We start from the raw sequence: 26,843 nt of genomic DNA, 5'->3' as shown, positions 1-26,843 counted from the left end.
GCATGCTGGAAACTGGCATCCATTTGAAAATCGAACGCTATTGGGTACGCACCAGACTGCATTGCTATCAGAATAATCTCACAGTGGTTGTGGGATTGGCCAATGCTGGACCCCTCTTCATCATGCTGTTTTGCTCGTATGTGGCCTGCCTCTGTGCACTGTGCATGGAGATAATCTGGCACAGAAGGCAACGGCTGCGACCAGGGAATCGCTAAGGTTTGTCAAATTGCTCTAGCCAATTTAGTGTAATTTCAAAACAAACATGTTGACAGGTAAATTGATTCACTTGGAATCTCTTCTTTGTATATAAAGGAGACAAAAGCAATTCCGTAAAGAAATAAGTGTAAAAGTCTCCACAATGCAGTTGGTCAATTTCTTATTAAATAATTTACTTGATGCACATATTGCCAGTTTGGTGCTCTTTCATTGTTGGCCTCAAGACGAGAGTCAGTTAGGTGCAAAAATGATCATTGATCCGTTTTTTAATTGACATTTTCAAATTTCGTTCTAGCTCATCAAATGGTCAAACACTTTCATAATTCATACCACAAACAACTCATATATCATCAATTTGTTCATTTGAAGTCAGTGGAAAATTTGGAACAACGTTTCTTGGAGCATTTACAACCAATTTTGGCAATTTATGTGGACATGAGATGTGAAAGATCAAAAATATTACTGACAAAGGTAAGAAAGAATTTTGCGATTATTTCAACAATGACAAATTTTGGTTTTGGTTTGCAGGCTAATGACAATCAGTTATATAATCAGCACTATCATTGGCTTTTGCATGACATTGAAAACTCGTCGAGTTTCTACTCATTCGTCGCTCCATTTCAGTTGTCTATCGATGCCGATATTAGTTATATCCGAGAGGACTCTCACGTTAATTCTTCAACTTCAAGTTACAGGCTTTACGATGTCTATAATAATGGTCAACATATTGGGGGAAGCTGAATATGACTGCTGCCTATCAAATCGATTGCGATAGAAGAGTTTGCAATGATAAACATTATCTTAGCTCATTGCATTTGCGTACCAAGTATGGGAATCGTGAACAGCTTAACGATGTGACTCTTCGGGTGTCCACTGTGGTCACTCAACGGCCAACCAATTGGCCGGCTGAGTGGTTGTTGCGTTTCCTAAGCCAAGAGAATGAAACCCATGTAGATGGCATAGCCAGATTTGGTTTTCAATTGTCTTTAATTTTAAAGGACTTACTCAAATGCAAGTAGGTCAGTAGTTTTGGGAGATTTCAAGTATATTCAAGTACCCATAACTGTTTCTAGCATGGACTTTAACTTCGTTGATCGGTGGAGTATTTCGGACACCACAGGCGGTTCGGTGGGTGCTGTAGTCGATAAGACAGCCGACTTGGGCTCTGCTCCCTGCCTGGCCACCGAGGGAAGACTTCAATATCTATCGGCCATCATTGAGACGGGTTACTTTCGTTCGGTTTGCATGTTTCGCACTCCGCACAATGCGGGAATCCGCGGTGATGTGTTCCTTCAACCGTTCAGTCGTCTGGTTTGGTACATTTTCGCCGCCATCTTATCGATGATAGCTCTCCTCCTCTGGTTGATATTCTATTTGGAATGCAAGCGCATGCCTCGCTTCTGGAACATGGAGTATGCACCCTCGCTGCTGAACACGTTCCTGGTCAGTTTTGGGGCAGCCTGCATACAGAGCTCAGCGCTGATACCCCAGTCCACAGGTGGAAGACTGGTGTATTTGGTATTGTTTTTGATTAGCTTCATTATGTACAACTATTACACATCTGTGGTGGTTTCCTCTCTTCTGAGTTCTCCCATCAAGTCGAAAATCAAGACTTTGGAGGACTTGGCTGAGAGTTCCTTGCAAGTAGGACTTGAACCTTTATCGTTTACCAAGAGCTATTTGAATGTGAGTGCCACAAAAATCCTTTAATAACATTCACATTTAAAGCGTTCTCCGTAATTTCTACAGTACTCCAATCGCCCGGAGGTGCACACTTTTAAGAAACGTAAGATCGAATCGCAAGCGAAGAATTCACATCTCTGGCTTCCCGCCGAGCAGGGAGTACTGAAAGTTCGTGATAATCCTGGATATGTTTATGTGTTCGAATCCTCATCGGGCTATGCGTATGTTGAGAAATATTACACTGCCCAACAGATTTGCGACTTGAATGAGGTGCTATTTCGTCCCGAGCAATTGCTATATACATGCTTGCATCGCAACTCCACATATAAAGAGTTGATCCGACTAAGGTAAGAGAAAAGCTTTTGAATTTTTAAGATTGAAGGTGCAAGAAGACTGCCGAAATCTCTTTTAGATTTCTTCGAATATTGGAAACTGGAATCTATCGCAAACAGCGCAATTATTGGGCTCATATGAAGCTGCATTGCTTTGCCCAGAATTTTGTCATCAACGTGGGCATGGAATATGTGGCACCATTATTTTTTATGCTACTATGTGCCATCTTGTTGGCCATCGTAGTGCTTCTGCTCGAGTTGGCCTGGCAGCATTATAGACCCACATACAGGAATAAAAGTAGTCCCCATCGCCCCGAATACAACAACTAAATGCAAAATCCCCTTTAATATATCGTAATATCGCTCCACCCAGCGGCTACTTCTCCTGCACCTCGCTTGAAATTGTTATGCGAGAAAATGTGAAAATAAAAACACTTTACGTTCAACTTTTCGCATGTAAAATTATGCAGAATCCGTCGTTTTGCGTTTCCTGTTTGTGCCTTCCGCGTCGTTCACATCGGACCAAGCGTTTTCCCGTTTTTCCCCCACTTTAGACTTCATGCGATTTTCGTTATTTGCATTAAGGAAAAAACAGACGAAAAAAAAAAAAAAACTTTTTCGTGTTTCTTTTTTTTTTGGCGGTTTTATAGTTTTTTGCAATGATTTCTCATTTGCATTTTTTGCAAAAGGCCTCTCTCTCGCTTCCGGCCAGAATGGCCTGTATCCTGACACCAACTTAGCAACTTTCAACGCGTGTGTGTTGGCCAACGAATTCAAGAGATAAGCATTAAAGCTCATTAACAATTTCGTGTCAATGAGTTGTAGTTGTGTGGGTACTTCTACTTATATATGACAGCCAATGAATCAATCATAATCACAATCACAATTTTTTCTCTAATTTTCCACGTGAGTTATGTTGATAATATCAAGAGTTAGTCACATTTGTTGCCTAGCGGCGACAATTCTAGTAGATTACATTGTTCGACTCGGGTTCAAGGAATCGAGGGACATTAAAGTAGGCTTGAACAAGGAAAGTGAGGATTACTGCCAATTGTAGTTCATTCCTCATAAACTACTTTAATAATCATTAACTCTTGTGTTGAAATGTAATTTGTATTTCTTTTTGCCATGCGGATTTCAGTATCTTAAATACTGGTAATATCTTTAGACTATTTGTCTAGTCCCAAATTAACTTTGTATATGCAAACTTTAATACATTTTTGAGTTAAGTAAGAAATATTTTAAACTCGTTCCAAGGGATGTGTCTGTCCATTGCCCAGATACTGCGCCACCAATTGAATGCCTAAGCCTTTACTATTTATAATAAATTACCTAAATGAACTAGCAATATGTCAGCTCAATCTTATTGTCAACAGGCAGCTACTTTTTGCTTTCGATCGACTTGCTTACATTCTGTCCAAGCCACAAGGGGGACTCCCGTGAGCGTTTCTAAGTTGACAGGAAACAGTAAATTATTTACAACATTTGCGCGAGTAGTTCCCTTTCCCTTTTTTGTTACTCTGCAATTTGTCAATAACATGCATTGCCACTTTTTGATACCCTTTCAATGAGGTATTTTGCCCTAACTTATTAGAAAGGGAAACTAATGTTAGTATCTAATTTTTAAAAGATTTTGATGCAATTTTCATTCAGTTCTGAGAGCTAAAAAATAAACACAAATTTCTTACAGAATCTTTTACGAATTTCTTAAAAACTTCTTACTTTATGATTCTATAATTTTGCCGGATCTCAACAGATTTTAATACTTCTTTTAGTTCAACATTTAACTTGGAAAGTAATTTACTCCAATAATCCAGTTATCCTTTGAAGTGAGACAGCAAAATATTCCAATAAATCTTAATTTTTAAAGCTCTAATTTAGTGAATTTTTTGAGCTAGCTATTCTAGTGGATAATTTTATCTTTAATTACTTAGTTGTCGGCCAATTTTTGGTCTTGTTCTCCTTTAATCTTTTAATTTGTGACCCTTAAAACTTAAATTCGTTAACCTATTTAGCGGATTGATTCTTTGCAACTTAAGACTGGGAAATTTATGTGATTTTATGTATTTTGATTGATAAGTTAGAAGAAGAGAATTAGAAAGGGTATTCAAACATTGGTGTGTCTAGGGCTTTGGTTTTTTGGTTTGGTTGTTGTTTTTTATTTTGTTAAATAACTTTTCTCATCCCCCACCAACCCACATTTGAACAATTTCTCTCGCTTTTATTTTCGTTTGGTTTCCTTCACTCTCTCTTTTTTCTCGTTCTGGCTAGCAACATTTGCAACTAGCGGGTATAAAAGTGTTGCATGCTTTGCGGCGGCTTGGTGAATTTTTGAGTTCTGTTTGGTTTTGTTTTGTCGGTTGAAATGAAACGTGCTAAAGAAGCTTCAAATGGATTTATGTGAATCAAATAAAATGCGATACAATTAAATGCAATGTTCCCTCCCTACCAGTTTGATAATAACGATTTCCATAGGTTTCTGTAGATATGCCAATAATAAATTTGCTAAACCTCTGTCATTTTATGACAGAAATTCTCAGTCAGTTAGCAAATTTGTTATTGCCCTTGTTGCCTGGTTTGTTTTTGTGTGATATCTTAAGATTTATATTAGGCCACGTTTTATACACGGCATGGGCCACATCTTATCTCTGTTTTAATCTATATTTTAATGATAATGATTATGTCGATTGCCAGCTCTTAAAGCAGTTTTCGACATCATTCAGTTGGTGTTGATTGCTCGAACGTCGGAGGTGGAATATACCTATATATACATATATATATATAGAGTAAGAGTAGTAGGTACATACTATATATATGTATATATATATGTATATAGGATATTGATAAGCTTGGCGTGTGATGGGGCCGAAGGGTTTGAAAAGTGATTTTGTGAAGTGTTTGCGTTTAATTTTGTTTTTTTTTTTCTTAATTTAATGCATAACAGTTCAAGTTAAACTTGTTATTCATTTTCAACAAGTTGAATGCACTTGATGAATGAACTAATTACTTCATCTGTATCCAGAGAGCTGTCCGAGCTTAGATCAATAGCATCCGCATAGACATCGTTAGCCATGTTATGTATACGCCACGTGCAACGGCTTCAACTCAAATGTGGCAAAAATTGTCAATTAAAAACAACAGCTTCAGAAGGCGAAACAGCAACAACAACAACAATGATGATATTAATGCTTAATAATAATAACGACAACAACAACAATAGCTTACTTGCATTCGAATATTTTTTGTTTAACCAACAACAAAAGAAGAACAAAAGCAAAAAAAATATAAAAACCAAATTCAAATATTTGAACTTTTCATTAACAGCTCTCCCAACAACAACAACAACGACAAAAAGGGAAGGCATAAAACGTGACGTTTTGCTAACCGGCCTCCACCTTCTTGCCCACTACTAGCTAGCTGCACTTGGCCACATAATACACAATACAATCTGCCTATATACATAATTATACCTGCCTGATCGGCACTTTGGCACTTGTTGCTATTGTTCAATTCGCTTAAATTTTTATGCTGCCACTGGCAAACTCGCGTGATTTGTAGACGTTCAGCGGCAGCAGCAGCGGATCGCCGCTTTTTTTTATTTAATTTTATTTTTTTTTATATATTAAGATTGCGGTCTCCATTTAGGTGGGGGCCCCATTCAGGTTCAGTCGCTCATTGAACGCCTCAACGCGCGAAACGTCGTCGTACGTCGTTTTTGTCGTATCGTTTGGCATTATCTTTCGGAATTCTTTTTAGAACCTTTGCCCAAGTTGAAACGCCGTGTAAAAGTGTGCTCTAATAAGATTACAAAAGGAATCAAGGTTGGTTTTTCCGCCCAAAAAAGAAACGAAACGAAAAGCAGACATTTTCTTCAATGAATCTCTAAAAATAATTTCCAATATAATTGACAAATTTCGGCTTGAGACCTTTAGCTGGGATTAGAGTTTCTTTTCACGACCTGAAATGGTGCAAACTTCCAGATCAGCTTACTTGCATATTGCCACATTTCGAAATATTTACTTATATTTTGGTCAGAGGTGTCAAATTTTAATTTTTGATGGCGCATATAGCAAGAGTTGATGAGGCAGTATTATCTTACATTAATTGGGTCAACAACTTTTTGGTTCTGGGAAAGTGTTGAGTGAAATTCCTTCTCAAATGAGTCACAGCCCATAGCATAGACACCTATAACCATTTGTATATATGTATTTGTATTTGTGTAGATATAAACGTTTATAGGTGGGTACAGTTATTGCAGCTACTAATTGATTTAATTATTGCCACTTGTTTTCCATTTCTCACGTAAAGGGTTGCGTTTTATGGTTTTCAATTGAGTGTTCGCTAATCTTAGGCAATGGCAAGGTCAATGAGTTGCAGTAAGAAATTAAAAATCTATCCAGTTGTCATTCAAAAAGTACGATGACATTTGAGATCGACTGATTTGGCTTAAATGGAATTGAAGTAATTTGCAAGCAGTTAGTTGAAATTGCTTAAAGATATAGATCGAGATAAGTTCTGACTTCCTGACAACATCAAGATCATCTTTAGGTTTTCAAAAGGTTTTAAAGAATATGGTTAAAGTAATTTAGAAAGTTTTGTTGTTAGGATTGCCTCTATTTGCTCTATCCTTCGTCTTGTTTTTGAAAAAGAAAAACAAAATTAAGTTAATTCGTAGTAGTCACAAGTTCTATCGGATGTAAACAAATTAAACAACAACAATTTGCACTTTGTACCAATCTAAATCAAAAAAGAACAAAACAAATCTTTGCCAATAAACCGTTTGACTATATATCCGGGGCTGACATAGTTCAATTGCCTCTGTATGTCAGTATATGTACCTACATATGTATATTATATAGTTTGTAATTAGTTACCAAACAAATTGCATTCTAATGATCTACATATAGAGAGAGACAGAGAGAGAGAGAGAGAGGGGAAAACAAATTATTGTATCATTTAACTATCTCTTTATATATACTTAGTATACATACATATGCCAAATAGTTAGTTCTTTTTACATAATTTAAACGTCATAGCAAGTGAACGTTTGAAAAGTAAATCAGTATTCGAAATGACAACAACAAACCGAAACTCTGACGCAATTAAAGTTATAAATTTTTAATGAAACTCGTCGTTATTAATTTGCACAATAACAAATTGGTATATTTGAAATGTGTAAATGGCAAAGTAAATAACAAATATCAAGCAATTGAGGGAGATTCAAATGTTAGCCATAATATGATATACGATCATCTTTTTCTAATGGCAAAAACCAATTAAAAACACTTTAAATTATATACTTAATTTTCCCAATGATCTGGTGAAACGGAAATAATTCAAGTCACAATGCCAACTTTTTAAAATTTATCACTGAACGCCTTATGCAAATTACGAAAAGTTATTATTATAGTACTATATATACCTATATACATATATATGCATGTATAGTATAAATATGTTAAGTTGCAGCGTAGATCGGACGGGTGTTACCTTCATAAAAGTTTTATAGTATTTCAAACACGTTTCCCTATTATTCAAGTTCAAAAACATTTGCTTTGCCGTACTAGACAAGTGTCTACTTCCCCTCTTGGGTTTGTTTTGGATTCTTTGTTGTTGTTTGCAGTTCAAGTTCAAGACCCCCAAAACAGAGAATTACCAGAGGGCCGGGGCTAACTTCGACCGCGTCAAAGTTTGTATACCCTTGCAACTTTTTTGGTAACTCTATCCTTACCTATTAGCCATCAATGTGGAAGAAAGTTTTATCTAAAAAGGCTTAAGCTTGAGAAAGAAAGGCCTACAATCATAGGAAATAACGAAGATCTTGATCAAAGTCACTGTTTTCCACCGATCGTTCCTATGGGAGCTATATGATATAGTCACCCGATCTTTATCAAATTCGGCACAGTCATTAACATACATATATATTAAATTAAGAAATGTTTAATTTAAAAGCAATCGCGTTAAAAGTAACGAAGTTATTTACAAAAGTCACTGTTTTCGACCAATCGTTCCTATGGGAGCTATATGATATAGTCACCTGATCTTGATCAAATTTGGCATAGTCGCTTATAGGCGTAGTAAACTCTCTAATATTAAGTTTCACGACAATAGCTCAGAAAATAACGAAGGTATTGAGAAAGTCACTGTTCGTGACTTGGCCGTTTGTATGGGAGCTATATTATATAGTCACCCGATCTTGAACAAATTTGGCATAGTCGCTTATAGGCGTAGTAAACTCTCTAATATTAAGTTTCACGATAATAGCATAGAAAATAACGAAGTTATTGAGAAAAGTCACTGTTCGTGACTTTGGGGTTTGTATGGGAGCTATATGATATAGTGGTCCGATCCGGCTGAATCCGAGATATACAACGCCTGCAGTATATACAAGCCTACGTGCAAAATTTCAGCTCTGTAGCTCTTACGGTCTAGGAGGAGTTTGCGTTGATCCAGACGGACGGACGGACGGACGGACATGGCTAGTTGAACTCGTCTCGTCGTGCTGATCAAGAATATATATACTTTGTATGGTCGGAGATGCTTCGTTCTATGCGTTGCACACTTCTGACCAAAATTAATATACCCTTTTTGCAAGGGTATAAAAATGTATCCAAAGTAAAGAGAATCTCTTCAAAGCTTTTTCAAAGAGCACTGGAAAAGTTAATGGCCCTTATCTTTTGATACCTGGCCAAATAAAGAGAGATAGACACAGAGAATGAGAGTGAGAGAGAGAGTGTGTGTGATAAATTACCCTAACAAAATTGTTAATGAGCCATTACTTTTTTTGTACGAATATTACTCATGTACGCGGATCGAAATCGCATAGGCTATAGTCTTTTGCATGAACAAGACGAAGATTGGGAGTTTGAGAATGAAGATGAAGATTTTACAGGTCCTGATTCGAAGTGATCTGTGTTGCAAACAAAAAACTTAAGGATTTTGTTATCTTATTCAAGAGCTCCTGCCCAAGATGTCGCCAACGAAGCAACAAGAGGCAGAATCCAGCAGTGATCATGATCCCCAGGTGGTGGTCACACCCGCTGAGGCCACACACAGTAAACGACAAAATCGCGGTCTATGGCGTGATCTAACCGCCTATTGGATACTCGGTCTATGTAATAACTATGGCTATGTGGTAATGCTTAGTGCTGCCCATGACATAATCAAGCAGTTCAATCCGGTAAGAGAGAGACACACAGAGAAAGAGAGAGAGAGAGAGAGACAAACTAATGCAATACAATTCCATTTTAGACGGACGAAACGGAGGAAACCACGGGACGAGGTTGCCATTTGGTCTCAACAGGTGCCATTCTGTTGGCTGATGTTTTGCCCTCATTGTTTGTCAAAATGCTGATGCCCTTTTTCCCATTTTGGGTCAAGTAAGTCTAAAGGATATTCTCGATTTGCATTATTATTAATATGTTTTTATTGGCAGCTTTCGTATATCCATTGCTGTGGCATTTTCAGCAGCTGGATTTCTACTTGTGGGCTTTGCCAATGCCGAATGGATGGCTCTGCTGGGTGTGATTATTACCTCAGCCAGCAGTGGCATCGGTGAAACTACATTCTTGGCCTATTCCTCAAGATATAACAAGTAAGTTTCTGCCAATTGGCCAAGGGAATGTGTCCAATATTAATTACACTTGTTTTCTCTACTTATGAAAGGAATGTCATCTCTACTTGGTCCTCGGGAACTGGCGGGGCCGGCGTCATTGGTTCACTAAGTTATGCAACTCTGCGAGATCTTGATGTTAGTCCTCGGGATACAATGTTGATTATGTTAATCTTTCCGGCAATTGAAGCCTTTGCTTTCTGGCTATTGCTGCGCCGTCCTCAAGTCGATATTCTGCCAGTTACCACAGTCGAGTCCACAGAGGTGCTAATCACCGATGACAAGCCATTGGTGGGCTTCAAGGAGAAATTCTTCTATATCAAACATTTGTTGAAATACATGCTTCCATTGTGCTTAGTTTACTTCTTTGAGTATTTCATTAATCAGGGCTTGGTAAGTGCTTGCAAAAGTTCTTAGTGAAGGCAAATGCTAATTCTTTTCTTTCCTCTTGTTCCAGTTCGAGTTGGTTTACTTCGAGGACATATTCCTTAGCAAGGAGTCACAATATCGCTGGCTCAATGTTGACTATCAAATTGGTGTTTTCATCTCCCGCTCTTCGGTTAACATCTTCCAGCTGAATAAGATCTGGCTCATGTCCGTCTTCCAGTTCATCAACGTTGTATATTTCCTGACTGAGGTCATATGGTGGTACACACCCAGCATTTGGATTGTCTTTGCCATCGTATTGTGGGAGGGCCTATTGGGCGGTGGAGCCTACGTGAACACCTTCTATCGCATGTCCAAGGAAATAACGCCAGATCGACAGCAATTCGCCATGGCAATGGTGGTCCAATCGGATTCCTATGGCATAGCTCTGGCCGGCTTCTTGGCCATACCCGTACATAATGCCATTTGCGGCCTGCCCGCAGCAGTAAGGAATGTCGCCTGGTAGTGATCGCGGAGCAACTAGAAATTAGTAATGATGCCTTTAAAGTATAAACTAGATAGCTTTGTATGCGTAAGGCCTTGGAGTGAATAATTATCTGCAAGGTTTGTATCTATGTCTGTTTCTGTATATATTTAGTAATTTTAAAAACCAATGTTAAATTAATATTAAGCTTATAAACAAGCCGAATTTCAATATTAGGATTCGCAAAAAAACAAAAACAGTTGTTAACAGTGTTCAGATTTATAATTATTTGGTTTTGTTATTTGATAAAACGAATGTTAGTTGATCGACCTAGAGTTAACTTCAGTTTAATTTGCATATTTTCAAATGCCAAAGAATGCCCTTGCAAAAAGAGTATTTTAATGTTGGTCGGAAGTGCAACGCATATAACGAAGCATCTCCAAAGTATATATCGGATTCAGCCGGAAGAATTTTCTTAATAACTTCGTTATTTTCTAATCTATTGTCATGAAATTGGTGAGTTTATTACAGTTATGAGAGTAACACGACTGTGCCCAATTTGATCAAGATCGGATGACTATATCATATAGGAACGATCGCCCAAAAACAGTGAAAAGAATTAATACACAAAACGATTAGTTCTTTAGTTAGGTCTTGAGAATTCCTAAGTTGCCTAGAGATTTGAATTTCTGAATTAAGCGGGCAGTTGATTTTTTAACGGATGAGAAAAATTTCACTATTAACGACGAAATTTAAGCTGTAGGGCAATCTTTGGAGCAGAAATCATCTCCCATAGTTCTGCGGAGATTGATGGATTTTGTGGTTTTTCCCGGTTTACTTTTTGCCAGTTTGTATTTTAATTAACATTATGTTAATTTACATTGAAATTCGTCAAAGAGTAACAGACTCTCCAATGAGTAACAGACGCGCGAATGAGTAAGAAAATTTTTAATGGTCTGGTAACTCAGTAATAGAGATAATAATTGTAGGCAAGTGCAAATGCATTGGAAACAAATTTTGTATTAAATTTAGTAGAAGTCGCGTTTAAAATTAAATCAGAGATATCGGAACATGTCGGATTATTGGGGCTATGACATTATAAAGAAACTCGTCAGCGAAGACGACTATGATATAGAATTCGTAAAGAATTTACTTGCACCTGAAATCGGTGCTGTGCGTCGTTTCGATCAGATTCACACGAAAGCCGATTTGATTGCCTGCCTGGAAAACAACGATGAGCTAAATGAGGAAAATGTAGAACCATTGAAGAGGATGACAAATAACCAGGAAATTCTGTCACAAATAACCGCCTACCGACCCACACGGGTTCAACATCCAGTGCCGGTAAATTTGTACCAAGAGGAACGTCTTGCTGAAGATCTGCAACAACAATTGCGCATAGAGAATGTGTCTCCACAGGCTGCACCAGCTCCCGTTCAACAGAACTATGTAACGCCTGCTGCGTTCACAGAAAACAAACGGGCTGCAGTTTTTAAAAAAATCTCCGAACAATTGGGTCGATCTTGGCGAGATTTGGGTCGCCAACTTAACATCAGCGAGGGAGCAATGGATGACATGGAAGATCGTTATCCAAGGGACTTAAAATCACGCATATTGTATTTACTAAAGATGGCTGAGGAGGATGAAGTATATGATCCTAGACAATTCCTAAGACGTCTTTGCCGGGGTCTCTCTGAAGCGGGACGAAACGATATACGCAATCGAGTGGAGGAAACCATGTCGCACTGAATTTCCCATGGACGTTTGCCAAAATTACGCATTTTATTCATTATTTTCAAACCACCTGCCATAGGTGCCTACATCGGTGAATTCTTTACATCTTATATTAGATATTGACTGATCGTTGAAAAGAATCCCGATGAATTGTGATTCCCATATTAAAGTTTAATATATTGAAAATGTTTTTATATAATAATTTGTTGTTTATAATTCATTAATGACAATGACTACAAAAAGCGGACGATCGAACGATCGATTGGATTCGTATTATTATTCCGATTTTTGATAATAAAAGTAAGAGGGAGCAGAAGGATGGTAGGTGTTAAGTTTTGAACATCTCTTGTTTCCGGTGTTGCGTAGACTGCCCGATAGGTGCTGGTTTTGAACCACACAAAAAAAAAAAAATTTCAGAGAAAAAAAAAGGAGAAACCCTTTATAAAGTGTAGATCGATTTGACGTTCGAGCCCTGCTTGACCATGGTGTCCTTGTGCAGTTGATATTGCAATGAATTCTGTCGTCCCAGACGCAGAGCATCGCGGAGCTTGTGCCCAATCTCAAGAGCAGCTTCCTCATTGTTACCGTTAGCCGTCCAGATAGCTAGAATCGATGACATCATTAAAATTATTTGCTAAGAACGCAGGAAATGCATTGATAAGATAACTTACAAATTTTGTTACTTTTAGCGCGTATGTTGACCACGGCTCCACAAATTTGATCCGAGTGTTCAAATGTCTCTCCAATCAGGCAAAGCAACTGTAAATCCAAAAAATAGTCGGTTTAGTCTTTGAAATCTTAATTTATACGCAACTAACTGAATAACAAAGGCCGCATTGTGTTTGTTCTTGTGCAGCAATTAATCAGCCCTATCTTCCAAAAAAAATGATAATGACTTATAAGTAAATAGTAGGAAGAACACTAAACTAAAATTATACTGTGTTCGTGGTTATTTAAAAGAAAGGTGTGATAGTGTTTCGAACAAGAGAAATCACATTGATTGGGTTGGACAGATTGAACAACGAACAACGGTCGAAACAATAATTCAATTCACACTTTAGTTACATATAGATTAAAATATTACTTGTTATCCTCCATAATGGCGATATTCTGAAACCCTATTCGTTTGTTTACTCACCACATCGAGCCATAGGTTATCTAAATCGTTTTTGGAGCTCTTATTGAGTGTAATCACCCAGCGACCACCTTGCTTATTGGCAGCATCTTCCCACATGGGACTAAGAAATAGAAAAATTAAATTTTTGAATACCAGTGTTGAATATTCTCATTATGGGGGGAACAGAGAATGCTTACCGTATGCCCTTCTTGAAGAGCGAGTAATCGCTGCCCAATTTAATCTCCGATGGCGGTTTAATATGGTTATATAGACTCCAGAAATCTTCGACGGCATCAAAGCTGGTAATTTCATTTTGCATGTCCTCCCAGGATTTGCTGCGATCATTTTCCAAATACCACAAAGTCCATGTGTTTTGAAGTGGATGCTTGAACAGATGTTCCGTTCTTACAGTCTCATCAGTGTTGGTGCCGCCGCCTGCATTGCCTGGAATTTGGGTAGGGGCTGATTCACCAGAAACGGCTTTCGATTCCTCTTTAGATGCTGGTGGAACGGCAGTGGCTGGAGCATTTGGGGCAGGTTCAGGACGTCCTGGGGCCACCTGTTCACTGTTAGCCGGAACAGCACTGCTCTAAATAGACAAAGAGAGCAACAGAGGTAGAGAGAAAAGGAGGCAAAATTAGTGGCGGTGTTGCTTGAGGCAAGAGTTGTTGAAGTTGGGCGAAGCTTTTACTTTGAACATGGACTTGGGATTGGCAAAATTCTTCATTCTGTGAAAATCGCTCTGCATGTTGAATGATGATGAGTGGGGGGCAGGGCGGGGGCGACTTCTTGTTGGGATGATTTTTTTTCTTAATTTTTTTATTTTTTGTTTTCTGTAAAGTTTATTGCGGCTGCGGCTGGACGACGTTGACGATCAGAGACGCTGACACTGATGCTGATTCACTGTGAGTGTGTGTGTGAGTGAGGTGAGCTTTTTTATACATATATATGTGTATATACATACATACATATGTATATTTTTTTTATTATTCTGTTTTTCGTATATGGCGGCTAAGAATTTAATAAGTGAAATTCTTGTTTTCTTGCACTTTTTGTTCACTTGTGGCAGTTGGCAAATGCAGAACTATTCTTAACAAACTTGCGTAGACAAAGAAAAAATGACAAATCAAATTTAAATTATTCTTTTTCTCTCTTTTTACGCTGTATGCCAAATTCTTTGTGCGTGTGTGTGGATAAAAAAATGATGAAAAGAAACGGTTTAGAGACAAAGCTCTGAGAGGCCGTTGCTCTTCTTCAAACTATGCAGTGCAATGAAAGTTAGAGGCGGCAGTTGCCATGGTACAAAAAAAAAAAGAAAATTAACTGTTATTTTGTCGGCTTATTGCAGTAATTTACTTTTTTTTTCTTCCTCTCTCTCTTTTGCTCTCACCGACTACCATATACATACGCACGCACAAACACACATAGAGAAACAGCCAGAAGCACAAGCACACACATACACGAACGATTGGCAAATTCCAGCTACTTAAATGAAATATTTAAATGCGAGAGAATATTTCTGAGAGCGACCGAGTCGATATAATTTATGACATCGACGTGTAAAAACAATTAACCAATATAATAAGTTTGTAGTTCGGTATTTTTGAGTGGTTATCGAGATTTTTTACTGATTGAAAAAAAAGCCACGCCAACTGCCTGCTGCCAGCTGCACACTTTTTGTTCGACTGCTGCACACACACACACACACACACACCCCCCACCAATATCTCAGTGCCACCTCTCCACTGCTCTTGTGCAACACCCTGTTTGGCCTTTGCCTACGACAAAACCATGCGGCGGCGATTTCCCCTCTTTAATTATGCTTACCTTCTCCGTTTCCGACACTACCATTATTGTCACTGATTAGTCAGTTGATAAATCGATAAATACGCTTTTAAATTGCGTACAATTGTTACTGTTTTTATATGTAATTATTGAATTTATTAACTATTATTTATTATTAGTTTTGGTCTAAAACCTATATTCCAGTGTGACCAGAATGCAAATCTAAATTTTGATTTCTGCGATAACAAATCGAAATTAATCGATTAGAATATTATTAGCAGTCGAAACCATCGGAAATAATCGATAGTGCTTCGATAGACAGAGGTATGCGGTAAATTTGAAAAATATTCGATAACAATTGCAGCTGCAGCTTATGTAAAAACGTAGTCAAATGACAACAAAATTAAACCTAAATTTTGTAATCTTGGACAATATTCAGTTAATGAGACCCATTTGTTTTTAATTTCATTGATTAAAGGCAGAAAAATCCAAATCAATTTGATAATTATTAATTTATTTAGCTTTAATTTCATTAAATAGTTAAGGACATTGATATATGTGGTGTGTATATTATAGATATTTAATGTTCTTCAAAAAAAAAAAAAAAAAAAACAAGAATCGGGAAAATATATGAGACTAAACAATTAAATTGCTAGGGCGTGTGTGGTTCTTGTTGTAAATGTGTTTAGCTTGGTTTTGTGTATTTGTTTTGTTTAAGTCCAACAAATAAAGAATATCCAAAACCTGCGGTTAGGAAGGGTTAGAAATAAAAATAATGAAAAAAATTGAAAAAAAAAACAAACAAAAGAGAATACTTAAGATATAAATAAATAGAACATATACATTTGATTTGATTGATTTTCAAATGTGTGGCAACAATATATAGTTACAATTGGTACGTTATTTTTAATTTCTTTGTTTAGTATAGTTTTGTTTTTCGTTTTAGTGTTTTTCTGTTTGCCTTTTTTCCAAATGCAATTACGAATAATAAATATTTATACAAGCTCAAATATCAAATTGCCAGTATTAGCTAAATATATGTATATATATATATTTGTTTATACATACATATAGTATGTAATTTCTCCCTCTCTAAATATAAGAAAATTTGTTATAATGAAATTTCCAAAAAAAAAAAAAAAAAAAATTTGTTACGTTTGATTTGTTGTAATAGGATTCGTTTTGTTTTGTTGTTGTTTTTTTTTTAGCTAATTGCTCTTTATCAACTCTAATACAAGGTGTAGGTAAGGCATTTTCTTTACATTTTTTTTTTTGCTTTTAGTAGTTAGGTTTTTGTTGCACTTGTTGTTGTTGTTGTTGTTGTATATATCGTTTTACAATACATCTAGAATTCATGTTTCTGTTGATTTGATCCATAGAATTTTCGTTGAAAGTTTAATTTTAAATGGCTAATTGTTTGTCGGCTCCATTCCTTCCATTCCGACGATCCAATTTCCTCCCCATGCGGAGGTGTTTGCCTTTTTGACTTCTTTTTGACTCCGTTCTGCTCCTTACATCAACTTTTGCTTGGCACAATCGGGGCACAGAATATCAGGACCATCGGTGATGAAGCCACGACCAACCAGACTAGCCTTGCAACTGGCACAAACGAAGCAATCATGATGCCAGTGACGATCCTCAAAGGATATGAAACGTGTGCCGCCAATTCCTGCAGACAAACCAAATAGATCAGTTAATGCAATCGTAAAACATTTAGGTTTTTGCACTTCTCTTTTACCTGTAATGGGCTTCACACAAGCCGTACAACGTTTGGCAAATAACTCGCCAAAACATTCGGCACAATAGGGCTTCTCGTCCCGGCTGGTGAAACGTTGACCGGCCAGCGTGGTATTGCAATTGGTGCAAGTGAAGCACTCACGATGCCACGGCTCGTTCTTGTAGGTAACACCACCCGAGGTGATGACCTGCAATAGAGAAAACCTGCATTGAAACACTCCGCTTCCGTTTGGGTTTCTATCCATATGCACTACTTACCTTGTTGCATTTGATGCATCGCGTGGCAAACTTCTCCTCATAGCAGCCAGCGCAGTAGATCTCCTGCTCTCGCGGTATAAACGATTTGGTGCCAATGGCCATTTTGCAAACGCAGCAACAGAAACAGTTCTCATGCCATTGCCGGGTTTTGTACTCCATTTTCTTGGTTCCTGTTGTTCAATGAAAAACAAGAACAAAAAAACAATGCAATTTAGTATGGAAATCAATTTCCGCCTTGTGACAACCTTGAACTTTGATAAAACAACCCACTAACCCAGCTTTCTGATCAAATCATAAATGAAAAACTCAATTCAAAGACATATTCAGGCCAATCGCATCGACTCAATCAAGAAGTCAAATATAAATTTTCAATAAAAAAAAAACAAAAACTAAATGCAAATAAAAAAATAAAACAAAATCCTTTATGTAAGACTGACATGCAACTCTGTATAGGAACAAACATACCACTCCACACCCACCCCCACCCATCGCCCAACACCCTAAGAGCCCTTTGTCTCATCATTTGGCCACTAACTCTTGAAAGCAAAAACATTTTCATAACAATTAATGCAAAAATTACGCAAATTTTCTAGACAAAAACCAATTTACTGCACGATATAGGAATCTTCTATTCCTCAAAGGGTTGTCGTCTGCCATATTAGACTTGACTTACTTATTTATTGCGTGTGGCCAAAAATAAAGTAGACAAAAGCAAAAAACTTTATCGACAAAAGGGGAACTGGAACAAAGTGCAACTTTTTTTGCTTTGTGAAGTTCGTTGACAGGCTCTCCCTAGAGACAAAATTCAGTTAAGAATTGTTGCCAAGGGACCAAGATTTTCAATTTCTTAAGAGTGGCTGATCTAAAATTCAAAGAGAAACCCTTATGATGGGATTATCAAATGTTTTGTTTCTCAATTCAATCACTTGGACTTGAATGACAATTTCCCTTGTTTCTTTCTTACACCCACAGACTTGAAAGTTATCTCAGTAGACAATCTCAAGAGATTTCGGTTGAACATTTCTGTTCCGTGTCTAGCCCGCATCATCATCATCTTTAACGCCGATTACTCATTGTCTTTCCATATGATGACGTTATGGGATGGATGGATGGATGGACTGAATTTGAGGTGGGCGTCTTTATTGACCATAATATTGATAAATTATTATGTATAATTTTGATGGTTTTAAATTGGTTTGAATTTAAATTTTAAGTCGATATTTATTACCTGCTTTGGTGGCTCTTGGATCACCCTGGCGACAATAGTCACCCAGTTGGCAATAGAAATTGCGATTCTCTTCCACAGCCGAGGCGTTTGGCAGGAACATGCTCAACACGGCAATATCCTCGTTGTTATCCTTGGCCTTCTTGATGCGTTCGGCCCCAATGGTTTTTGATTGTAAATGCAAACGCGATTTCATGCGTGAGCTCAACATATCCACATCGGTCATTATTTCAATATTTAATTAATAACTCTGGATATGCATAAGAATAAATGAATATGAAGGTGCCTACCACAACACACACACACACACACACACACACACACACACACACACACTCTCTAGGGTATGTATTGATGATGCTAATGATCAATAGACAAAACAAACTGCAGTAGATCTGAGCCTCAACTTTCGGCTAGTTAATAAACTTTCTTAATAAGTCACGATTTGTGTGGCTTAAACAAAGTAGAGAAAAATTCAAGTTTCTGCCCCTGCTTAGCCATTTTTTCTTTTTGGGGTCTGATCTCGATAAACCCGAGACGAATTTGGCGTCGCCAAGTCTCCCTCTCTGTCTTCCTCTCTGTCTCTCTCTCCCTCTCTCTAGATCTTCAAGGCGTTGCCCCTCCGATAGATATGACATCATGGTGGGGCTCTCTGTTTCACTTAATTTACCAAAATAACAAGTTTCATTTAACTTAGCGAATGTTTATAAATAAAAAAAAAACCCATCGCCAAATAACAACAGCTACAGAACAGCAATAAGCCATCATAAATCATTAAATAATTAACTTTTTGTAATAAGCTAAACAAAAAAAAAGTCGTTAGGCAAAGTCGTTTCTGTCTTTAATTTTTTATTCATTTAATCTTAAATCAAGTCAGGAAATTGTCGCCACAGGAAATTCGAATTGTCTATATAATCGGGGGAAGAATTTCTATAATTCTGTATATGGATTTGATCTAGGTGGAATGTAGATGCCATTTAAAAGTAGTTTGTATACCCGAAAAGGGATTTCATTTTATAATTATGTAGTTAAGGGGCAAGCATCATTGTTAGTGTGAAAGTAATTAAACAATTTCTCAAATATTGACCTTTGATTTGTGGATCAATGACTTCAATATCTATCATATTGGGATCTAACCACATTCAGGCACTAATAGGGCTTAGTGTTTTGGCTTATTGTGGTTAGCCTCCACATACACGCAAATATATGTATGTATATATAATTAAAACTAATTGAAACAGGCCAAGAAGATTCAAAGACATCATCTTCGCCCACAATGGGAGCATGAGTCGACGCCTACAACAAACAAAAACAGCCGCCTGAGGTCAAGTGTAGACAGAGACTGAGACCGAAACCGAGAGACACTCATTGGGAGAGACGGAGACATTGAATTAATGATATATTGACAGGTATGTATATATAGAATTGACGGCTTTTGCATTGAACAAAACAAAAACTAAACCAAATTACGGAACTAAGGAAAATGAAAGTGTAGAAATTAAAACCCAAACGCACAGTATGCAAAAGTCAATCGAAAAGCAAGTCAACAAGTGCATGGTCTGCATTTTAAATTGTCTGCGGCTGGTTGGCTTATTGGCTGGATGGCAGAAGGCTCGGTGGTATCGGTTTTCGCTGACAGTGAACTGAGGAGAGTTTATCGAAGCTCAAATCTATAGATTTTCACTATGAGCGGCAGCAGCAGCAGCCAGGTTAGATCTCTTCACAGTTTGACCTGCCTAAACCAAAAATGGGTAAATGTCATTGGCCTAAGGGGGGTCTCCTCTCTTGGCCAAAGACAACGAGCAGTAAAGAAGACACAACAACAACAACAACAACAGAAAGAAAGAAGCTGGCTGAAGATTTATTCGTTAGAAACCAAGAGGGCCGGGCTAACAATAAGTGAACCCCAGCACCGCACATTTGATACACTTGCTAAAAGCAAAGATCCGAATTGATTAAGTAATGAAGAATAAGATGTGTGTATACATATGTGTGTGTATGTTTGTTGTCTTTTACATTCAAATCAACATGCCCTAGTTGCTAGGGTATAAAAAAAAGAGAAATTGAATTTGGTTAGAGTGTTTAATTCTTTTTGCCTTTGTTGCTGTCGGATGGATTTCTGATAAGACAAAAGGAAATTCCATTAGACTCAAAAATGGGTTAAGCCGAGATCTACATAGACCTCCGTTTCACTTCCATTAAAGATTTCCCATTCCCATTTCACATTTCCCCACTTCGATTTCCATTTTCCCAATTGATATTGATATTGTTATTGATATTCAATTGCGGCGAGTGGGCAAATAAAAAACAAAAAAATGTATAAAAGAAATTTATTTCGAGTGCTGCCCATCATTTGGCCAATCTGCAACTCAATTGCGTGCATATTCATGTCGTCGTCTTTTACTGCTCTTTCGGTCGGCTGTTGTTTTTTCCAATTTCGCTTTATTTAAAATGTGGAACACGTCGATTGGCTATCGCTTGACATTAATAGCATGTACTAGTCGCATTTCTTGTTGTTATTTAATTTTTTTGTTTTTGTCTTAAATGCAAGCAATAAACGTTTTGGAAAAATGGTTTCCGGTTTATGTTTACGATGAACATTTTCCTCTCATTTTGGTCAAGTTTCTGGCTTGGGTTATCTGTTTTGGGTATTCGTTTTCTTGGCCAAACGAAAGAACCAGGCGCTAAGCATAATTTCTCCAAAGTGGAGACTTTTTCCTAATGTCAACTATGTATGTATAACAGTTTATAACAGTTTAATTGTAGTTTAACCCCTAACTGCATCTCCAGAGTACAAGGCTATACAGTATAACAGTTCAGTTGAATGATGTTTGACAGATTGGCTGTTGCAACTGTTATACAAAATTGTATTATACCAAAATTGGTAACATTTAGAACAGTATAACAAATTATAGTCAGTAGACAGACATACATATATATATATACAGCAATTACTGTACAAATCTGTATTATTTGGAAATTACAACTGTTATACAACTGTTATACATTAAAAGTGTTATACGCAACAAAGTTTTCACTTATTAAATGATAAACACTAAGAAGGAAATGGAATGTACATATACATATATTCACACAAAACTGTTATACTTCACAGGTGAGATACCCAGTGAGAAGTTTCACTGAATAAAACATTCACAAGCGTTATACAAAAATGTATTCTGTGACAATGATATAGAAATTTGAAATGCAACCATTATATGTAAACTGTTATACTTGACAAGTGTTATACACAAAAACCTCTTCCTAGTTAAACGCTTCTTAATCACTAATTTTGAATACAATTGGATATATTCAAAGTCGTTGGCTGTCGGCCCATTGTCGATCTGGCCAACTCCACACACATTGATTGTATAATCTGAGGCCGATGCTGTGTGGGTTGGCCAACTGGTTGCATATGCAAAAGGATATTGCGTATGGCAAGAGATGAAATCTGTTGTAATCGGTGAGTGGCTCATAGCTGGTGGCCATTGGCTAAACTAGATGAAAAGCAAAGACCCATCTAACTGCAGTTTATCATTAGCAATATTGTATTTTGGTTTTGTTTACAAGACCCAAAAATTGTTTATATAAAAATGTTCTTTTCGGTTTGGTGGAAAGGTGAAATGGTGCGAGAGCTGCTGGCTCTGGCTTCTATAAGCTAACGCGGCTCCGTTCAATTATTTCTAGAAATTAAGTGCGGAAATACATTTCAATTTGAATTTGAATTTGAATTCTTTATACACTTGATGGAAAGAACATAAAAGTTAATGCAGCAATCAATATGATATTCTTATGGACATGCAACACGTTGCCGCTGACTAACAACAATAATTTTGTATTCTCGATTTTCGTTTTGGCCGAGTCGAATACACTATACTAGTCCGCACGGTTTTTTGGTGCCGAAATTTTCGAATACGAATTCCGATTTTCTTATTTCGGTTGCGGTTGAAGATTCCGTAACAGCAATCCAAACGCTTTGAAAGCCGCTTTGAGACTGGCATGGCAGTTGGAGTTGAATGGGCAAAAAGCGCTTACACTTGTTGTCTGTGAGTGGGAAATGCTGCCGGCATTTGAGTGAAAAATGTTTTATTTTTGAGTGGAATTCATTGTTGTTGTTGTCGTAAACAAGGTGGGAGGAGGTAGCCTCTAGGTGCCATTTAAAGCGACTTCCACCAATCTCCGCCTGCCATCAAATCGGTTGTATATGCAATTATGAACTATTTTGACTTTTGAAACAGGTTGATGGTTTTGATCGGCGAGAATTGACGAGCATATGCAGATTACAACGACACAAATGCAACCTGATAATGACGACAATGATGATGATGATGATGATGATGGGAAGCTGCTCATCGAGGGGCAACGACGCGACGTTGATAATATTATGGTACAGGGGCGTTAAGGTGAACCACTTCAAGGAAGCCATTCAAGTGCCAAGTTGCACAAATGGTATGTGAGCGTGTGTGTGTGTGTGTGTGTGTGTTGGTGTGTGGGGTAACCATTGCATTATTCAACGGGAGCCAAAACAAAATGTCAACTAGACCCGGAGAAATATTTCAGTAACGCCCAGTGTCAAAAACAATACAAAGAAATTAAAAATTAGTTTGGTCTTTATAGGAAATTGTCGCAAGCCTCTTAATGAATTCTAAGCCATATTTGGGTTTCTGCCCTAGAGGCAGTTTGTTTTGCAATTTGAAGTTGATTAATAGTTCACGGAAATGGTTAGACAAGGCGTTGGTTGGATCAATTCATTTGTGGGTTTTATGATACTTTGTTTTTGTTATTCGTGTTTTGTCTTTTGTCCTTGTCTTGCGTTTGCTACTTTGTCAATAAATCAATTGAATTGCAGTTAAACGTCAATTGAGACAATTAACTAGAGTGAGAATGCATTTCTCATACCGGCTAAGAGTAATTAAATAATGAAAACAGAGAACAAAGTCCTGTCAAACTTCCTTTTTGACTTTTTCAATGCGAATTGATTGCCACATCAACTAAATAAACAAAATGGTTTGTTTTTCTTTCACCAAAAGGTTTGTGAATACTTAAATAAATAGCAAGATCGGAGGAGGGGGCTAACCCAACAACAATGGAAAACTTGAAAAACATCTTAGAACTTTTCAATATTTCTAGTTAAACAAAATTCTCGCATTTCGATTTATGAGCAATAAAACAAATGATCTCATAGTCCAAACACCAAAACTATATATGAAAATATAATCAGTTCCCCCTAACATCATGCGCCCCCCAACCCACCCCCAACCCTATTCTTTCACTAATTTTGGCTGCCAATCGACAAATCCACAAAGAAAAATCTCCGAAATTGTTCATTCTAATGACTATGAACTATGCAATTTAAAAGCCACAAATCATTTTCATTTTCAGAATCAACATTTTTATATCAACGACGCGTGTCTGCTGGCGAAGCAAAAAGCTAATGGCAAACAATTTGTATATATCTACATATATATATAATTTCGTTATTTTTTTTTTGTTGTTTTTTCTTTCATTTGTTGTATTCTTTATATATTGTGAGTCATGTCTTTGAATTGAAGGTGCCTAAAACGGAACTTGGAATACCCTACTAACAAGCATACCCTACTCTAGAGAGAATTAGGTTTAACTACTGACTTAAGCAAAGTAATGTTAAAGTATTTGCAAAGTTTAATTAGCATTACTAATGCAAAAAGTGTGTGGAAACTTCTTCGATGGATTTGTTTGTTGTTTTGGATTTAGCCTGACTAAAGTTAAGATGATTTCACAGCGAAATTTCGCATATATGCTTGAAGTTTTCTATGTATAAATTGTTTATGTATAATTAATGTTGGCTGGCTGTCTGGCTGGCTGGCTAGCTGGCTGGCTCTTCTAATTCTCCCTTTTCGTGTGATGGAATGAGGTAATTTGGTCAACTGAACAATTAAATTGTCTATGAAAAAAATTAGCAAATATAAACAATTATTTATATTTGATTAGACAATTAGTTGATCTCAGAATTGGCAAGATCGGTTAGACAATCTGTCAGTTTCTCTTTCTCTCTCTCTCTCCATGACATTCTGATGTCAACCCACCTTTGACAAACAGAAATACAGAAACGGAGAATCCATGTGTGGGCCGACTTGTATATTGACATTGAAATCACTTGTAATCGCATTCGTAAATCTTGAATATTATCTAAATACGCGTATATAGGTATACATATATTGGTTTTGCTGCGTGTTTGCCAACCTTGGACACAGTGTCATGGCCTTTTCCCTGCAGTTTACTAACCAAATTGGGAGTGTTGCTTTAACACTTCCATTGATTGGTCGGGCAAGGGGTTATTGTACAATGTACATTGTACATATTGCATGGCAAATAAATTTTTATCACTTTAAACAGCAGCGGCAATAACATTTAACTTATTGTATTTGTTTAAATATTTATTTGCTCTACAATTGAAAGCGGAGCAGAAAGCTGTTGCCAGATCAGCGCAGTGACAGATGGAGAGAGAGAGAGAGAGAGAGAGAGCCAAGCACGCACAGTGGAAAACTGATAACTGAGATATCTTAAGAAAATATCCATCAAGGCTGTAAAGCTATATTTTAGGACAAGACTGGATAGATTCTAAATCAAAAGGCTCAAAAGGCCTAAAGTGACCCCTAAAGTATGCAACAGTCTGAAAAATTGTTCAAGTCTGCGAATATCTTACATATTTCAGGGAGTAAAATTTGCCATCAATTACACAGGCCGACATGATTTTTGCTGACGTTAACTTGAGAAATGTTCCTAACTAACTCGGGTACGCTGATTCTGACTGAATACTTGGTTTTTGTCCATCACGTCCAGATTTTGAGAAATCTGGAGATCTGGGGTTGGAAAATAGGCACCCAAAAGTATACTATAGAAAGTTTAAAACAAAAATTTGCAACTTTTTTAACAGATTTTAGAATATTCCGTGTAAGAAAATTAGTTCTTGTTTGCACATATAGCTAATAAACAAAATTGTTTACAAATTAAAACGCAGCAAATTCCCACAATTCTTTAAAATTTAAAAGCAGACAATTCTAGGGATTCCCGTAGCATACTTTTTGGTTCAAATTTTACTCATTATAGAACTATATCCAGAGTGTAAGATAATATGCCTTGTTATAAAGCAATAACTTTTTGATATTTTGTAAATTTCTGTTAAATCAAGCCTAATATATTAATAGGATAAAATAATATTGTTTTTAATACAATATTATGCTTATATCATGGAATAATATATTGCAAATAAGGTCATTTTGAATAATTTTAACGCATTTTTTTTCGAAATCCTGACGTGATGGAGAAAAACTAAGTACAGGGCCGTGATCAGCACCCCCCAATTACTATAGGAGACCTATTGAGCTTAAAACACTTTTTCACGACTTCAAAAATGTCGGCCTGTGTTATTTTACCATGCTAGAACCAATGTGCATATACATAACTTTAATAATTTGACCCGATATTCAAACTGCTCCACTGTGCGAGATGGTATGGTAGAGTAAAGGTGTCCCCACTGGAGACAATGAACTTGCATTTAGACAGATGAAATACAAGTGCATGGTATATACTTAGTATACATAAGTACTTAAGCAGCCGTCATGACGTAAGCTTCTTCTCGCAGCATGACAAACAAATGTGTCTTGTCGAAGTGAAAACAAATAGAAGACAAACTTGTTGCGGACATTACTTTATGCCACATGGGGCATGGCTCATGTGGCTGATCGTATGTTGTAAAATATGTGACTTCCCATTCAAGTTTATGGACCAACAAATTCTTCTGTGAAAGCAATTAATTTGACCTGCGACATGAAGAAGACAGTATCAAAGCAGTTCCCAACAAAAATTGGGAAAATTCCAAAAATATTGTTCGTATTGCCGCCCAAAAGTATGCTCTATTATCTTACCTGCACGAAATACTTCGCCACAGCCATCGCAACGTGAAGCAAATTGGGCATCATAGCAATTGCCGCAATAGATCTTATCCGCCTTGGCCCCAAACTGCTTATCCACCAGAGATAAATGGCACTTGAAGCACAGGAAACATGCCTCATGCCAGTGCTTGTCTTTATAGGAAAGATCCTAAAAAGTTAAACAGTATGGAAAGAAAAGAATGAATGAGAATTTAACTGATCGAGAGCATAGCCAAGACATAATTAAAATTTCCAAAACAAAGCCCAATGGAGCTTTATCTTTAAATGGATCGAACTACCATAAGAGACAATATTTGATCGAAATTTCATCTTAAACTGAATGAAGTTTATGAAAAAGGGATAAATTTGAATGCTCTTCCA

General features: G+C 37.1%; 5 protein-coding genes across 17 annotated transcripts in view; 3 read left to right on the top strand and 2 right to left on the bottom strand.

Annotated features, from left to right (window-relative positions):
- The first annotated feature begins 2 nt into the window (after positions 1-2).
- Positions 3-2,602, top strand: Ir75a (Ionotropic receptor 75a). Its single transcript, XM_068285398.1, is given in 8 exon segments — positions 3-136; positions 313-446; positions 512-687; positions 745-949; positions 952-1,231; positions 1,290-1,902; positions 1,966-2,246; positions 2,312-2,602. Coding segments are annotated over 8 exon segments (2,073 nt in total). The 3' UTR covers positions 2,562-2,602.
- A 2,362-nt stretch (positions 2,603-4,964) lies between these two features.
- Positions 4,965-10,978, top strand: Cln3 (CLN3 lysosomal/endosomal transmembrane protein, battenin). Of its 2 annotated transcripts, none has more exons than XM_068286004.1 (6): positions 4,965-5,030; positions 9,188-9,411; positions 9,483-9,610; positions 9,667-9,825; positions 9,897-10,236; positions 10,301-10,978. In XM_068286004.1, exons 2-6 carry the CDS (start codon positions 9,202-9,204, stop codon positions 10,733-10,735), a joined length of 1,272 nt encoding a protein of 423 aa, XP_068142105.1. In that variant the 5' UTR covers positions 4,965-5,030; positions 9,188-9,201; the 3' UTR covers positions 10,736-10,978. The 2 variants fall into 2 exon arrangements, with proteins under 2 accessions (XP_068142105.1, XP_068142096.1); XM_068285995.1 differs by lacking the exon at positions 4,965-5,030 and adding an exon at positions 5,893-6,052.
- A 677-nt stretch (positions 10,979-11,655) lies between these two features.
- Positions 11,656-12,629, top strand: Fadd (fas-associated death domain protein). The gene has a single exon (XM_068286236.1). The coding sequence runs from the start codon at positions 11,765-11,767 to the stop codon at positions 12,440-12,442; it is 678 nt and encodes a 225-aa protein (XP_068142337.1). The 5' UTR covers positions 11,656-11,764; the 3' UTR covers positions 12,443-12,629.
- On the bottom strand, positions 12,578-15,534 carry eIF4E1 (eukaryotic translation initiation factor 4E1). 6 transcript variants are annotated; one of them, XM_068286188.1, is made up of 6 exons: positions 15,173-15,241; positions 14,236-14,447; positions 13,742-14,133; positions 13,566-13,665; positions 13,099-13,186; positions 12,578-13,030 (listed from the first exon to the last, which is right to left on the bottom strand). In XM_068286188.1, exons 2-6 carry the CDS (start codon positions 14,290-14,292, stop codon positions 12,867-12,869), a joined length of 801 nt encoding a protein of 266 aa, XP_068142289.1. In that variant the 5' UTR covers positions 14,293-14,447; positions 15,173-15,241; the 3' UTR covers positions 12,578-12,866. The 6 variants fall into 6 exon arrangements, with proteins under 6 accessions (XP_068142289.1, XP_068142281.1, XP_068142266.1 ...); XM_068286180.1 differs by lacking the exon at positions 15,173-15,241 and adding an exon at positions 15,005-15,122; XM_068286165.1 differs by lacking the exon at positions 15,173-15,241 and adding an exon at positions 15,005-15,119 and having other exon boundaries at positions 14,236-14,642.
- Positions 15,535-15,822: 288 nt separating this feature from the next.
- The window catches only part of Lmpt (Limpet), a 66,679-nt gene continuing 55,658 nt past the window's right edge, over positions 15,823-26,843 (bottom strand). For 5 of the 7 annotated variants that reach the window (XM_068285818.1, XM_068285826.1, XM_068285835.1 and 2 more), the window contains 4 exons: positions 26,457-26,631; positions 17,325-17,494; positions 17,068-17,254; positions 15,823-16,998 (listed from right to left, as the gene is read on the bottom strand). In XM_068285818.1, coding sequence (XP_068141919.1) covers positions 16,841-16,998; positions 17,068-17,254; positions 17,325-17,494; positions 26,457-26,631 — 690 coding nt within the window. In that variant the 3' untranslated portion in view covers positions 15,823-16,840. Of the gene's footprint in view, positions 16,999-17,067; positions 17,255-17,324; positions 17,495-18,552; positions 18,800-22,255; positions 22,552-26,456; positions 26,632-26,843 lie in introns of those variants that run through there. The other 2 variants (XM_068285858.1, XM_068285866.1) reach the window with 2 other exon arrangements.

Source organism: Drosophila tropicalis, unplaced genomic scaffold (genome assembly GCF_018151085.1).
Source record: "Drosophila tropicalis isolate 14030-0801.00 unplaced genomic scaffold, ASM1815108v1 contig_1109, whole genome shotgun sequence".
In the NCBI taxonomy this organism is placed as follows: Eukaryota; Metazoa; Arthropoda; class Insecta; order Diptera; family Drosophilidae; genus Drosophila; species Drosophila tropicalis.
The sequence above is the reverse complement of the archived record's forward strand: the minus strand, read 5'-3'. Positions and strand labels throughout refer to the sequence as shown.